Source organism: Erythrolamprus reginae, chromosome 1 (genome assembly GCF_031021105.1).
Source record: "Erythrolamprus reginae isolate rEryReg1 chromosome 1, rEryReg1.hap1, whole genome shotgun sequence".
Lineage (NCBI taxonomy): Eukaryota > Metazoa > Chordata > Lepidosauria > Squamata > Dipsadidae > Erythrolamprus > Erythrolamprus reginae.
In genome coordinates this window covers 142,641,030-142,655,975 of record NC_091950.1, presented here as the reverse complement: position 1 = coordinate 142,655,975, position 14,946 = coordinate 142,641,030, and the positions used below count along the sequence as shown (strand labels likewise).

The 14,946-nt window shown below is 43.2% G+C and overlaps 1 protein-coding gene across 1 annotated transcript; it reads left to right on the top strand.

Moving 5' to 3' along the window:
• The first annotated feature begins 4,203 nt into the window (after nucleotides 1-4,203).
• CLP1 (cleavage factor polyribonucleotide kinase subunit 1) lies at nucleotides 4,204-13,900 on the top strand. Its single transcript, XM_070736170.1, has 3 exons — nucleotides 4,204-4,429; nucleotides 9,703-10,327; nucleotides 12,967-13,900. The coding sequence occupies exons 2-3, from the start codon at nucleotides 9,722-9,724 to the stop codon at nucleotides 13,636-13,638; spliced, it is 1,278 nt and encodes a 425-aa protein (XP_070592271.1). The 5' UTR covers nucleotides 4,204-4,429; nucleotides 9,703-9,721; the 3' UTR covers nucleotides 13,639-13,900.
• Nucleotides 13,901-14,946: the final 1,046 nt, after the last annotated feature.

The following is a 14,946-nucleotide window of genomic DNA, read 5'->3' as shown; positions in this document are numbered from 1 at the left end:
GGCTATCAAGTAGATGTCTAATTGTTGTGCTTCCCTCACTTCCGGAGTAACTGGCACTTCTGTTGTCAAGTCAATTTGAGACTAGAGCAATTAGATCCCTGTGGATTTAATCAGTGGGTAGATTTTGCTGCTTGCTTCACCATTCTGACTCTGTTACTATAGGGATGGCTCAACTTTTAAGCTGTTCCTGCCACTAGGCGGCTCTTCTATTTCTTTCTTTCTTTCTTTCTTTCTTTCTTTCCTTCCTTCCTTCTTTCTTTCTTTCTTTCTTTGGAACATTTCATTCTTGGTCCTGCCTTAGTCTTGCTATTTTCCATGTGTTGTTTTGGTAGTTGATGAAACGATGGGATTTAAATCCCTTTGGGAGAGGCATCTCTTAACATTTTCCAGTAATATTGCCATCAAGTTGTGGTCGGCTCCAAGCAAGCACATAGATGAGATTTCATGGATGAAACTTTATGACGCAGGAGCAATAAAAATGTGACTAACTAGAACATAGAGCAACATTTTCCTCTGACTGTTAGCTGCGTGGCAAACCCCAACTAGTTTTGAAAAGCTGAGCATGATCGTTCCTGATAACAGCTTTGAAAGGGAATCGTAACAAAATCCCTAGTGTTGTCAAAGTGACTGTATTCCTGCATTTTTGTCAAGTCATTAGTAAGAACGTGAACTGAAACCTCAGAAACTAGAGCTGGGCATTGAAAAGGGAAGCCATCCAATTGTAATTTAAGACCACAATGTCCCTGGAGAGTATGTTTTAATAATAACATTAGTAATAACAGATATATACACATGCTTTTAGTATGCACTCTCTGTTTTACTATGTGCTACAAAAAGAAAGAGGAATGACTTTTTTTCATATGATTATTACATTAGAAGGAATTAGCATTATGAAGTAATCAAAGTGGTTTGGCCCATGAAGCTGACTTTAGATCTGGAGGTCAGCGGTTCAAATCTCATCACCGGCTCAAGGTTGACTCAGCCTTCCATCCTTCCGAGGTGGGTAAAATGAGGACCCGGATTGTGGGGGCAATAGGCTGGCTCTATTAAAAAGTGCTATTGCTAACATGTTGTAAGCCGCCCTGAGTCTAAGGAGAAGGACGGCATAAAAATCGAATAAATAAATAAATAAATAATGGCTACAAAAAATGATTGGTCTCTCTGGGAAAATATTAAGTATTTTTGCACTGAAATTCCAACTCTTAGAAACTATAATTGTAGCTTAAATTCTGCTTATGAGTCCATTGTAGTTTAAATTCTGCTTATGAATCCATTCAAAAAAACTATTTTTCCTTCAAAAAGAAAAATACAAATGTATTTGTACTAAAGTGGAACAAAAGCCTGTTGCCATGGTATTTGTCAGTCAAACATTGGTAATAGCAAAATCTTCCATACACGTAGTCCTCAACTTACGACCATTTATTTAGTGACTGTTCAAAGTTACAACAGCACTGGAAAAAGTGACTAATGGTCATTTTTCACACAGCCATTGCAGCATCTCCATGGTCAAAGGATCAAAATTCAGATACTTGACAACTTGTTCACATTTATGACAGTTGCACTATCCCAAGGTCATGTGGGTCACCTTTTGCCGCCTAGGGCCCTTAGGGCAGCGATGGCAAACCTATGGCATGGGAGCCACAGGTGGCACGCAGAGCCATATCTACTAGCACCCGAGCCTTTGTCCTAACTCAGCTCCAACGTGCATATGCACACCAGCCAGTTGATTTTTGGCTAACACGGAGGCACTAGGAGGACATTTTTAGCTTCCGGAGGGCCTCCAGGAGGATGGGGGAAGGCATTTTTACCCTCCCCAGGCTCTAGGGAAGCCTCTGGAGCAGGGGTGGCCGCATGAGAAATTGGGATGGTTTTAGAGGGCCAAACTAATAACTCAGTTCTACCCAATACTGTATATATGCTATTGCTATAAAAGAAAGGAAGAAAGAAAAAAGAAAGAAAGAAAGAAAGAGGAAGGAAGGAGAGAGAGAAAGGAAGGAAGGAGAGAGGGAGGGGAGAGAGAGGAAGGAGGGAAGGAAGGAAGAAAGAAAGAAAGAAAGAACGAACCTGTGGGGCAGCCATGACCTTGAACACCTGAGTCTACAGAACCTTAAGGTTAAGCAACCCAACACTTGGGCAAGCGTCACCTGCAGAGACCTGCGCTCCTATCCCAACGTTCATGCGCAAAAAGTCCTCCCGCTCTAGGCTACCTTTTCACCTCTCCGTCTGGTTCCTCCCCGCAATTTCCTGCTTTGAAGAGAAGGGACTGGCCAGCGATTAAGTCCGCCAGGGGGTTGGAGAACGACGCCGTGGCAGAGCTGGCCGCTCCTCTCCTCTCCCTGAAGCAGTGCCGCTTCTCTCTCGGTAGCTCCTGCGAACAGGAAGTCACCGCACCACACCTTAAACGGGCTTCACACTCCGGGAGCGAAGCTTTAGCCGTGCAAAGGGCCCGGGGGTGCAGAAGGGGCGAAGCAGCTCTGCCCCTGGGGTCGCGGCAGGCCAGCGGCAGACCAAGGGGAGGTGACAGCGGCAGTGGTGAGGTGGGCGGGGGCTGGGAAACAGGCGGGAAAGGTTGGCCAGAGAAAAGTTCTCCCAGCCTTAAAACGCTTCCGAGGGGTCCCTGCGGTGCCCGAGCGTCTGCAGCTTCTGCCTGGGCGGCGACCTACACAAACTGGTCAGAGATAGTGGGCAGCCCGGTCACAGACAGCGGGCAGGCCGGATGCGGCCCGCGGGCTTCCCCTTGCCCAGGTCTGCTCTGGAGCCCGGGGAGAGTGAAAGACAGGCCTACTGGGCCCACCAGAAGTTGGGGAAAAGGCCGTTTCCGGCCTCCAGAAGGCTTTTGTCCTCCCCAGGCATTGAATTATGGGTGTGGGCACTTGCACATGCATGATAGTACACACAGGCACTTTCAGCACCCAAGGGAAAAAAGGGTTGCCATAAATAACTGCCTTAGGGAGTTGGGCGGCATAGAAATTGAAGAAATAAATTTTGCAACCTTCTGAAATGCAAAGAAAATGGGAAAGTGAGATTCACTTAATAATCATGTTAATAACTTAACTGCAGTGATCCATTTAACAACTATGGCAAGAAAGGTCAAAAATCACTTTTAAAAGGTTTCAATTGGCAACAGAAATTTTGGCTCAATTGCCAAGGACTATGTGTATGTGCAGAATCACTTTAATAACAATTCTATAGGTAGCCTCAAAGGAGTATAATTTTAGTGATTTTAGAGAGAACCAAGCGATAATTCCACATATTTCCTTTCTTTAGCTTTCTCTGAGTTTTTCTAGTGCACAGAAGCAAAGTGCAAATATTTGAACGATCATAGTCAATTAGAAAAAACTTGCCAAAAGTGTAAGTGGAATGATCCATACTTTTTAAGCGTGTTGGACCAATACTAACTATAGCACTGGTTATCAAAACAAAAGTTATACAGAATTAAAAACTCTGAAGTTACAACTATGGGACTACCAGAGGCCAGGTACATTTCTTTTCATTCATATCAGTAGCAGAACTATACAAAAGTATCTTGGACATTTTAGAAGCAAGAAATAGGATCTATATAAATATGATGTCCCCTGTTTAACAGAAGTAAAACCGAAGATTCTTCTCAAGACATTCTGAACAATTTCATATGCAAGGGAATCTCTTTTTGCAAACTTACATTATCTACAATTGACCTCTCCCCTTTTCTAAGAGGTCTGTAAGGGTCGTGCATAAGCGCACTTATGTGCCTAATGTCCCTGTCCTACTGTCTTATTATCCTTTCTATTACTACGTTCTACTTATGTTATGTTAACATGTACTATAATACTATACTGTACTTGTTTGATAGATAAATAAATAAATAAATAAATAAATAAATAAACTCTTCAAAAGAGGCAACTGGCTTTTGTTCATTTTCTTTGAAGTTTCTTCAGCTCCTGATGCTTCCAGACCTTGAAGGCGAAAGTTCGTTCTCCGAACTTGCAGGTTGGTTTCCGAACGTTTCGTTACCAGGCTAGCTAACATCTCCAGCTAGCCTGGTAACGAAACTGGCATTTCAATCATTCCTTTTAAACAGAACAGCAGGGTTAAAAAGCTACAGCTTCGGAGTTCCTCAGTACCCGAGTCGTGATTGATTAGCGGCGCAGGTCCGCCCCCTTTACGCGAACTGTTCCGGGTTTTTTTTCCCCCCGACAAACGTAGCTTACTGCGCATGTCCGCAGGAACGATCGAAGGTAAGGAAGGAGGAGTAGAGGAAAGGGAACTGCGCTCGCTCGCTAACGGGTAGCAGGCTGACCAACCGGCGAGAGCCGAGCGAGTTTGAGGACGCGCATGCGCGCCATGCTTTCCGTGCTGTTGTTTCTTGTGACTGATTTTGGGCCGAGGGAGCGAGTACTGTACTGTACTTGATTTCCCGGAGCGGCTACGGAAGGGACGCCGCTGGCGGGTAGGTGCTAAAGGTTGGAGGCGGCCACGAAAGAGCCTCGGTCTCCTCCCTCGGGAGCGGGGGGGCGGTCCCGTGGGGCGAGGGTTCCGTGGGCCTAACGGCTCTCGGGTTCTTCTTGGGGATCCAAAGGCGCGAGAGGCGAGGGAGGTGCTGGCCCCCTTCCTCCCGCGCGCACTTTCTTCCCTTCTTCTTCTTCCTCCCGCGAGTAGAACTTCTGCCTCGGCTAAGGAGCCGCGCATAAGGGAAACCCCGCCTCGCACCTCTTGCCTGGCTGCTTTCGCCGCTCTCGGTCTCACCCCGAACGGGCTCCGGCGCCTCCTGCTGCGGGGTCGCTGAGTTGGGAAGGGTCCCCGCCCGCCTGCCCCGAGTTTTACTGCTCCTCGTAGTCTTGTTCCACCGATGGAACCGGTGGATCGAGAGATTCCTCCTCCAGAGTAATTGGTGCCTACCGATCGCCCTTCCCTCCTTTCGAGTTCTGCTTGATCTTTACCCAGCGATCCGTTTCAAGGCTGCACCTCACGGATCCTTTCTCCTGACAATTCAAATAATGTACTGTACTGTATATCTAAAGTTTCGCATTAGTATCATTACTGTAGGCTGAGAAAAATGTGGTGCATTACTTTCTGGGCAACTCTCGTACACTGGATGTGTGTCCAGGCTGCTGTGCATATGCATGTGACAACCCCCCCCCCCACGTGCATCCCGCTCTCTGTGCACAACCCTGCCCCACGTGTGCATGTAACCCCTGCATGTGCCCTGCCCCCTTGTTCATCCACGTATGTCTCCCATATGTGCCCTGTGCATGCATAGCAGAGACCCCAAAACCAGCTGGCAGCACACAAATATGTGCAGTAGAGCTGAGCTGGGGCAATAGCTTGCTTGCCTGCTGGGTGGGCTCTGCAGGCCTTCTGTGGCATGCATGCCATAGGTTTGCCATCACGGATCTAAGAAGTCTGCATTCAGGGAAATTTGTTGTAACAATTTCTTTACACGAAAAGTCATATTGGTATTAGATATTGGTATTTGGCTCTGCACTATACCCTACAAATCTTGAATCTCCAAAGACATACGCAAGGGTCCTTTTTGTAGACTTCAGCTGGGCATTCAATACAAATTTCCAGATACTCTTCTAGCTACACTAAATTAGTTAGTTGTGCTTGACTACACTTGTAAGTGGATCATAAGTTTTCTAACAGACAGGAAGCAGCAGGTGAAGCTAGGCAGAATCACATCAAACACCTGTACAATTAGCACAGGACCCTCAGGGTTGTGTGCTGTCTCCATTTCTCTCTCTATGCTAGGCTATCAAACTGGCAGCCCATGGGCCAGATACAGCCCATGCAGGCCACCCCAGCTCCACAAGGGCAAAAAACATTGTGATACGTGACAATCCAGCCCGCGAAACGATTGACTTTGACATCCTTGTTCTATATCAATGACTGCATCTCAAAGGATCCCTCTATTAAAGTACTGGTGCTTGCAGATGATATAACAGTGATTGGTCTCTGTTATATTGTCTCTGATTTGAGACAACAATGAATCTACATACAGACGGGAGGTTGAACAACTACCCTTGTGATGTGGCCAAAATAGTCTTGAACTGAACATGCTTAAAACTGTAGAAATAGTAGATTTTAGGAGAATCCCTCCGCCACTCACAATACTAGACAACACCGTAGCAAAAGACTGTCAAAGTTGTAGGTTCTGTCATTATCTCAAGACTTAAAATGGACACCTAAAATCAAATATATCATTAAAAAGCACATCAAAGAATGTTCTTTCTGTGCCAACTCAAAAGGCTCTGGCTGCCCAAGGAATTGCTGATTCAGTTATTGAGTTTATCATCTGTGCCTCTATAACTGTCTGGTTTGGCACTACAATCAATCAAGACAAATACGGACTTCAATGAATAGTTAGAACTACAGAAAAACTTGGCTTCCATTGAGGACCTGTATACTGTACAAGCCAGAAAGGACTGTGAAAGTATCTACAGACCTCTCATACCCTGGACACAAACTGTTTCAACTTCTATACTCAAAATGATGCTATAGGGCACTTCACATCTACTAGACACAAGAACAGTTTTTCTGCCAGTGCCATCACTCTGCTAAACAACTAATTCCTACAACACTGTCAAACTATGTAAAAAAGCAGTGTTCCCACCATTAGTCTCAACTTCCCTATTACCTATCTCCTTATTTTCTTATGACTATAACTTTATAGCTTGCATCTTATGATTTATATTGTTTACTTAGTATCCTAGTATGATTTGATTGCTTATTTAGTATCCTTGACTATCACTAATAGCTAATGTTTTATGATAAATGATTTTGATAATGCTCTATCACTATTGTATATACAGTAATCCCTCACCTATCGCGGGAGTTACGTTCCAGACCTTGCCGCGATAGGTGAAATCCGCGATGGGGAATTTATCCTCCTTCCCACCAGCTCCGGATGCCTGGAGGCGAGCAACGGCCGGCTAACCTTTCCCCCCCACTACTACTTACTCTGTTCTTTGCAGCAGTTCGGCCAAATGTTGTGTTTTTTGCCTTGCCCCGGCTGTAAAGTCCCTGGTGAGCTGCCCCGGCTGTTTCTTTTTTTCTCTCTCTCTCTTCCGCCCTCGAGCACTTCCTCTTCCGCCCTCGAGCCCAGTCTGGAAATCCCCGCCGCGTCGCGTTCCTTTCTTTTTTTTCCTTTCGGCACTGGCGAGGGGGATTGAACGAGGGGACGGGCCTCCGCCGGAGCTCAGTCCCCGCCCCGCTCATCATTTGGGAGTCCCGCTGGGGGATTCTAGCGCTTGTTTGTGTGGTAAAATCATTCAAATGAAGCTGACTTCAAAACCCGCGATGAAGTGAAGCCGCGGCAGGTGAAGCGCGATAGAGCGAGGGACTACTGTATAGTACATGAGAATTTACACACTGGAAACAAATTTCTTGTGTGCATAATTGCACTTGACCAATAAAGAATTCTAATTCTAATAAAAAAGACTTTCCTGTAGACCTTCTGCTTAAAAAAGCAGCTCAATCTATAGTTAAATTAGAACAGAATAGATATGCAAAAAATATTTTAGATCAAAAAACATTTTGATGTTGAAAACTGAAATCTCTAACAGCCTACTTTTAGTTCATATTCTATTAATTACTTTTTTTCCTGTTCCCAAATTACATACTTGTTGTTTTGCACTATATGGCTGGTTAGTCTGTTATTTTTCACTCTTCATTGTTTTGTCATGCTTTTTGCTTTAGTCCCATATCTATTACCCCTTTTCTGAGCACAGTAATATTACTCAGTACAAATTCTGATTCTGAATTTATATTTCTCTGCAGTTTATTAGTATTTAAAAAGTATGGCAAGACTGCATATTTTCACCTTTTTTATTCAATTTCTGTGCTGAAGTAATCATAGAAAGCTAGAACTTGAAGACTTAACACTTGAAGATAAGACTGGAGGAAGGGAGATCAACAATCTTTGATAAGCGGATGACACAACTCTCAAAAATATCTGATTAAAAGGATTAAAGATGTGAACAAGAATGTTGGCTTCTTCCTGAACATCAAAAAGATCAATCTCATGATCACTGTAGGGAATGGATATATCAAAAATAACAATTGAGAGTGAAGAGATCAAGAACTGTAAGGATCAAACCGCCAAGTAATACGATATTTATTAAGCTGAAGAAATATTGTATGTAGAAGTGTAATTAGAAACATTCTCCCTTTCTTGGAAATATCAGAGTTTGACTCCAGTGACAATCCACCAACCACTGCAAGGAATTTTTTTTCTTGTTTATCATTTTATTAAAATAGCTAAGGAAAAGATATCTGAACTGCTGTTCCTAACATTGACAAAAAGAAACAGGCGGACAGTTGTCCTAATCATTTGACATAAAACTACATTTTCAAGAAGCAGGCAAAAAGGATTTTCTCATTCGACTTTTGATTTGTATGTATCAACAAACTATATTTCCCTTGTGCCACTGGGCGAAGAGGCTGCCATGAAACAAGTGGCTATCAAGTGGCTGTCTAATTGTGCTTCCCTCATTTCCGGAGTAATTGGCACTTCTGTTGTCAAGTCAATTTGAGACTAGAGCAGTTGGATCCCTGTGGATTTAATCAGTGGGTGGATTTCTGCTGCTTTCTTCACAGTTCTGACTCTGTTACTATAGGGATGGTTCAACTTTTAAGCTGTTCCAGCCGCCAGTCGGGTCTTCTTTTTCTTTCTTTGGAACATTTCATTCTTGGTCCTGCCTTAGTCTTGCTATTTTCCACGTGTTGTTTTGATAGTTGATGAAATGATGGGATTGAAATCACTTTGAGAGAGGCGTCTCTTTGCTTTAAGTAGCTCAAACTATAAATCCTTAACATTGATTACATTACTATCAAGTTGTGGTTGGCTCCTACCTAGCACATAGATAAGATTTCATCAATGATTTTTTATGATGCTGAAGCAGTAAAAATGTGACAAACTATAACTAAAATACAGTGCAGTTTTCCTCTGACTGTTAGCTGCGTGGCAAACCCCAACTAGTTTTGAAAAGCTGAGCACGATCATTCCTGATGACAACTTTGATGGGGAATCGTAACAAAATCCCTAGTGTTGTCAAAGTGACTGTATTCTGTATTTTTGTCAAATCCTCAGCAAGAACTTTAACTGGCACCTCAGAAACTAGAGCTGTACATTGAAAGGGGAAGCCATCCAATTGGAATTTAAGAGCACAGTATCTCTCAAGAGTATTTTTTAATAATATTAGCAATAACAGATATGTATGCAAGCTTTCAGTATGCAGTTCCATTTTATTATGTGCTCCCCCAAAAAAAGGAATGAATTTTTGTTCATATGGTCATTACATTAGAAGGAATTAGCATTATGAAGCAATCAAAGTGGCTTAGGCCAACTTCATGGCTACCAAAAAATGGTTGATCTCTCTGGGAAAGTATTGAGTATTTCCAACTATACTCAATTATCCTAAATCATTGCAAATTGTGTTTTCTTATATATTGGGACTAAAGTTCACACGAGTTTCAACCAGCAACAGTAGTATCTGTTACTAAAGAGAATTGTAATCCAACATACAAACAGAGATCCAACTTAGGAATAGTTAGTTAGACCATAAATATGAAATCAAAATGTGTTCTTTTTGGAGAGCATATTTAAGGGAGGAATTCTCACCGTTTCATATAAAAAAAGAATTTGAATTTTTTTTCGTAAGTCTGGCATCCAACAACAAACTTTAAAAAATGATTTTGTTAAATTATGTTTTGTCCTCATAGAATTTGTGAATAAAACAAGATGGCAGAGGAGACTGGAGATGAAAAGAAAATGGTTGCCAAGTTTGAGCTGGAGAGAGAGACTGAACTCCGCTTTGAAGTTGAGGCCTCACAAATTGTCCAGCTAGAACTTATGACAGGCATGGCTGAAATCTTTGGAACTGAGCTGACCCGAAACAAGAAATTTACCTTTGATGCTGGTGCTAAAGTTGCTGTATTTACCTGGCATGGTTGCTCTGTGCAATTAACTGGTCGGACTGAAGTAGCCTATGTCTCCAAAGATACGCCCATGCTTCTCTATCTCAACACACACACAGCTCTGGAGCAGATGCGGTGGCAGGCTGAGCGTGAAGATGAGCGCGGACCTCGGGTGATGGTAGTGGGCCCCACAGATGTAGGCAAGTCAACAGTCTGCCGCCTGCTATTGAATTATGCTGTCCGTCTTGGACGCCGACCCACATTTGTGGAATTGGATGTGGGCCAGGGCTCAATTTCAATCCCAGGTACTATGGGAGCACTCTATATTGAGCGGCCTGCAGATGTTGAAGAAGGGTTCTCTGTTCAAGCCCCCCTAGTTTATCATTTTGGGTCCACCACACCAGGCACAAACATCAAACTCTATAATAAAGTAAGTATTGTGTGATGAAATAAGCAATGACAAAGGTAGACCTCTACAAAAAGCTTGGCTCCATAAATGATCTCAGAATAGAATTTTGAGATGGAAATGTGAGGCACTGTTTTTAACTACACCATTGTCTGGTTTCTCTGGACCTTTGTGGAATAGCTTTTTCTGTTTGTTTTTTTTTACATGGAGAAAAGATATAATTATAAATCAAATCTCTTCATTTCCTTGATTACTAAATTGTATGTATAAACAGGAGATGACTAGTCATTTTGCTCCAATTATGAATTCCATTTGGACTGTGATTGGCCATTATTAGAGAAATAGCCTGTGCTAACATAATAGGTAATGAGAGAGAAATTAGCATGATGAGTTGTTTACCATACAAGACTCACCCATAGAGCGAGTGAGAGAGTAGAATTTCTCTTTCTTGAAGTTTGAAGCTGATGAGTATAAGCTATTTAGGCCACTGTTAAAATTTTGTAAATGTATGAGAACTCACTCTGCTACCTTTGACACTTTCACAACTATGTTTTGTACAAAGGTAATTTAAAAACCTCAGAAACTATTATTTAGGCCTATTATAAGAAACCTAGCTGTTGTGGTTCGTTAGCTGTGATTTATGGTATAATGCAGTGATGGGAAACCTTTTTTGGTTCACATGCCAAAAGGATGTGTGTGCTGATGCTAGCTGGTGCGTACTTGCCCATACCCATTCCCTCCCCACCATGCATGCACACCATTCCCCACCACCACGCACATGCTTATAGGCCTCACTAAAGCCTGAGATAGTGAAAAAAACAAGCAAATGGGCAAACTGGAAGTTTGGAAAAATGGACTTCTGGTTTGTCTGTTGGGCTGTTTTTCACTTTCCGGGGCTTCAGGAAGCTTCCCGGAAGCCTCCAGAGTGCAAAACCCCCAAAACAATGGGCAAACAAGAAGTCTGTTTTCTGAACTCCCGTTTTGCCTGTTGGGCAGTTTTTTGCACTCTGGGACTTCCTTCGGAGGATGAAACAGTCTTCCCCAAGTTCGAAAATCATCTGGCTAGCGCATGCATGTGCACTGCAGCTGACTTAGGGCAACGCCTCTTGTGCCCTCCGATAAGGTTCCATGTGCCACAGATTTGCCATCACGGGTATAATGTATAAAGCTTTTATCAAGAATACAGTGATCCCCCGGGTATCGCGATCCCAATCATTGCGAACGGCTATATGGCGATTTTTCAACCCGGAAGTCAAAACACCATCTGCGCATGCGAGCCCTTTTTTTCTATGGCCACGCATGCGTAGATGGCGCCGGGCAGATCAGCTGCTGGGCGGCTTCCCTGGTTCTTCCCCCTCTTGCTGGCGGGAGGGCGAGCGGCGGGCATCAGCGAGGAGTTTCCCCACCGCCCACGCAAACTCCTCGCTGCCGCTCGCCCGCCCACGCCGTTCGCTCGCGCCGCTTCCCAGCTGAGTCCTGAAGCGAATTGGCTTCAGGACTCAGCTGGGAAGCTGCGCGAGCGAGCGGCGCGAGCGAACGGCTTGTCCGCCGCCTGCCCGCCCGTGCGCTCGCCCGCCTACGCCGTTCGCTCGCGCCGCTTTCCAGCTGAGTCCTGAAGCGAATTGGCTTCAGGACTCAGCTGGGAAGCGGCGCGAGCGAACGGCACGAGCGAACGGCGTGAGCGAACGGCTTGTCCGCCGCCTGCCTGCCCACGCGCTCGCCCGCCCTTCGCCCGCCCACGCCGTTCGCTCGCGCCGCTTCCCAGCTGAGTCCTGAAGCGAATTGGCTTCAGGACTCAGCTGGGAAGCGGCGCGAGCGAACGGCGTGGGCGGGCGAAGGGCGGGCGAGCGGCAGCGAGGAGTTTGCGTGGGCGGTGGGGAAACCCCAATCTTTGGCTCCTCGCTGCTGCGGCGGAAGTAAAAACACCATCTGCGCATGCGCAGATGGTGTTTTTACTTCCGCACCGCTACTTCGCGAAAACCCGATCATTGCGAGGGGTCCTGGAACGGAACCCTCGCAATAATCGGGGGACCACTGTACATCCATGTAAAAGCAATCTTTTTAATGTATTGTCAATGTTTATTTACTTTTATCATGTTAATTTGGTTTATTTAATGTATTAACTGGAAGTCTGATTCAGTTGTATGTTAAGTCTTGCTATACTTATGATAAAGATAAGGAATGTAGGCTTGGTGACCCTGAATCAGGATCCAGAGTATTGATTTATCCAAGATGTATTAGGATATTTCCAAGATTTATCAGGTTGAGTAGGTTACATAATGAGTAAAGATTTGAAATATGAATGGTGTTTTCAAGGGTCTTTGTGGTAGCAACTATTTAAAACACTTAAGAAGAGGGAGAGTTATAACTTAATGGGAAGGTATTTTAGCTCATGTATTTTAGTAGTTGGCTAAAATATTGTGGATAACATGAAGGCTTAAGAAATCAAATTAGGCCCTGATGGCTACAGTGACAAATAAATGGTCTTTGTCTAAGGACAGTTTCTTTCAAAACTTAAAAAAAACCCTCTCTTAAAAGTATGAACTTTTGAAGGGCTGAGCCTTTCAAAAAGGATTAGCTTCACTTTATGTTCTAAGTGTTTTCTCCCATGTGTTTTGTAGTTTCCTTTTAATTATATGCTGCTATTTTTTGTTTTTCTGTAGATCACATCTCGCTTGGCTGATGTGTTTAATCAACGCTGTGAAGTGAACCGCAGAGCTTCAATCAGTGGCTGTATCATCAATACTTGTGGCTGGGTGAAGGGATCTGGATATCAGGCACTTGTACATGCTGCTTCTGCTTTTGAAGTTGATGTTGTTGTAGTGTTGGATCAAGAACGCCTCTACAATGAACTGAAACGAGACCTGCCTCACTTTGTTCGAACGGTGCTACTTCCCAAATCAGGTGGAGTGGTTGAGCGCTCTAAAGATTTCCGGCGGGAGTTTCGTGATGACCGCATACGTGAATACTTCTATGGCTTCCGAGGATGCTTCTATCCACATGCTTTTGATGTCAAGTTCTGTGATGTTAAGATATATAAAGTGGGAGCTCCCACTATCCCTGACTCATGTCTGCCTCTGGGCATGTCACAGGAAGACAATCAACTCAAGTTAGTCCCAGTTACACCCGGCCGTGACATGGTTCATCATCTATTAAGTGTTAGCACTGCCGATGGCACTGATGAGAACATTTCTGAGACCAGTGTGGCTGGTTTTATTGTGGTAACTGGAGTAGATTTGGAGCGCCAAGTGTTCACAGTGCTTTCACCAGCACCACGCCCACTGCCAAAAAATTTCCTGCTCATCATGGACATTCGTTTCATGGATCTCAAGTAGTGTCCAGACTGGAAAAGCTCCACCAAGTTCCCAGTAGCTCTTTTACAAATAAAATTACACTTTTAAATGGAATAATTGCCATACAGAATAGAAATGACAAAAAAGAGACATAAGAATTGACTACAGTAGAAGCTGAGTCATTTGAAAGAGAAAAAAGTCTGTTCTATTTTTTTGTCTTTTAGATAGATTTCTCAGACATAAATCTCTATTTATAGATTTTGGTTCATAAACAACTATGATAAAAGAATTGCGGACAAGCAAATTATTTGGTTTGTATTTTCCGTTGAGCCTCTTTTTCTGAAACTGGGATTCTGCCTAATATGTTCATTATTAGGCATCCATCATAAGCATGGAAGTAGGTAGTGATGTATATTTTGAATGATTCCTCTATCAATGACTTCCCCATATTGATGGAGAATATTTGAAGAACAGATATATTTGCATTCTGCAGGCCAAGTTGAAAACCTTTACAGGATTAGAAAGTTTTTTGCACTGAGGTTCCAATTCTTAAAAGCTACAATTGTAGTTTTAAGTTATTATCCATCATTTTCAGGAAACTGGAACAGTTTGTGATTTCAGTTCCTTTCATATTACAGATCTTTTTAAAATCAATTTATTCTCTTTCAATAAATCAGAAAAATATGAGTCACATCATATTGGTGGCCCTGTTTATGTAACACTGATGTCTAGGTTCTGCAAGAGCTGAATTTACAAAAAGAGATCTTTAAAATCTTGCAAGTTATTTTGTCTTAACACTATATTAGTAGAAAGACAAAGTTCTACACACACAAAATATGAAAACAGATTTCAGTATTCAAGTAGTATTTGCCTCTTAATACTAACAAAAATCCTTTCATCATCAGATGACTCAGGATTCCCTCCTGATTTGCTGGTAATTCTTATTTATTGAACTTAAAATAACTTTTGACAAAATGTTTATTCTTACAAATCTCATTACGTAAAACTCACTATTCTCGGCTGGCTTAAGACAACTTTATTTAGCTACCTAGGTGGGAGGGAAACCCAAAACGTACATTTTAGAATCTAGAAACAATTTTTATACATCCTCAACCAGAAATAAAACCAAAGATTGTTCAACACATTCTAAACAGTTTAATCTGAGGTGGATCTGCAAATTCTTTAAAGAGGCGCTTTCACAGTGATTCTCAATCCTTCGAGCATAAAATAAAAAGCCGCAAGTTACGACTCACGCATGCCCATTCTGGTCTAGCCCCGCCCTCCTCATTTAGCAAGCAAACGATTGGTCCGGATGATTCCAGACGCCTCACGTCATTCACACGCATGCGA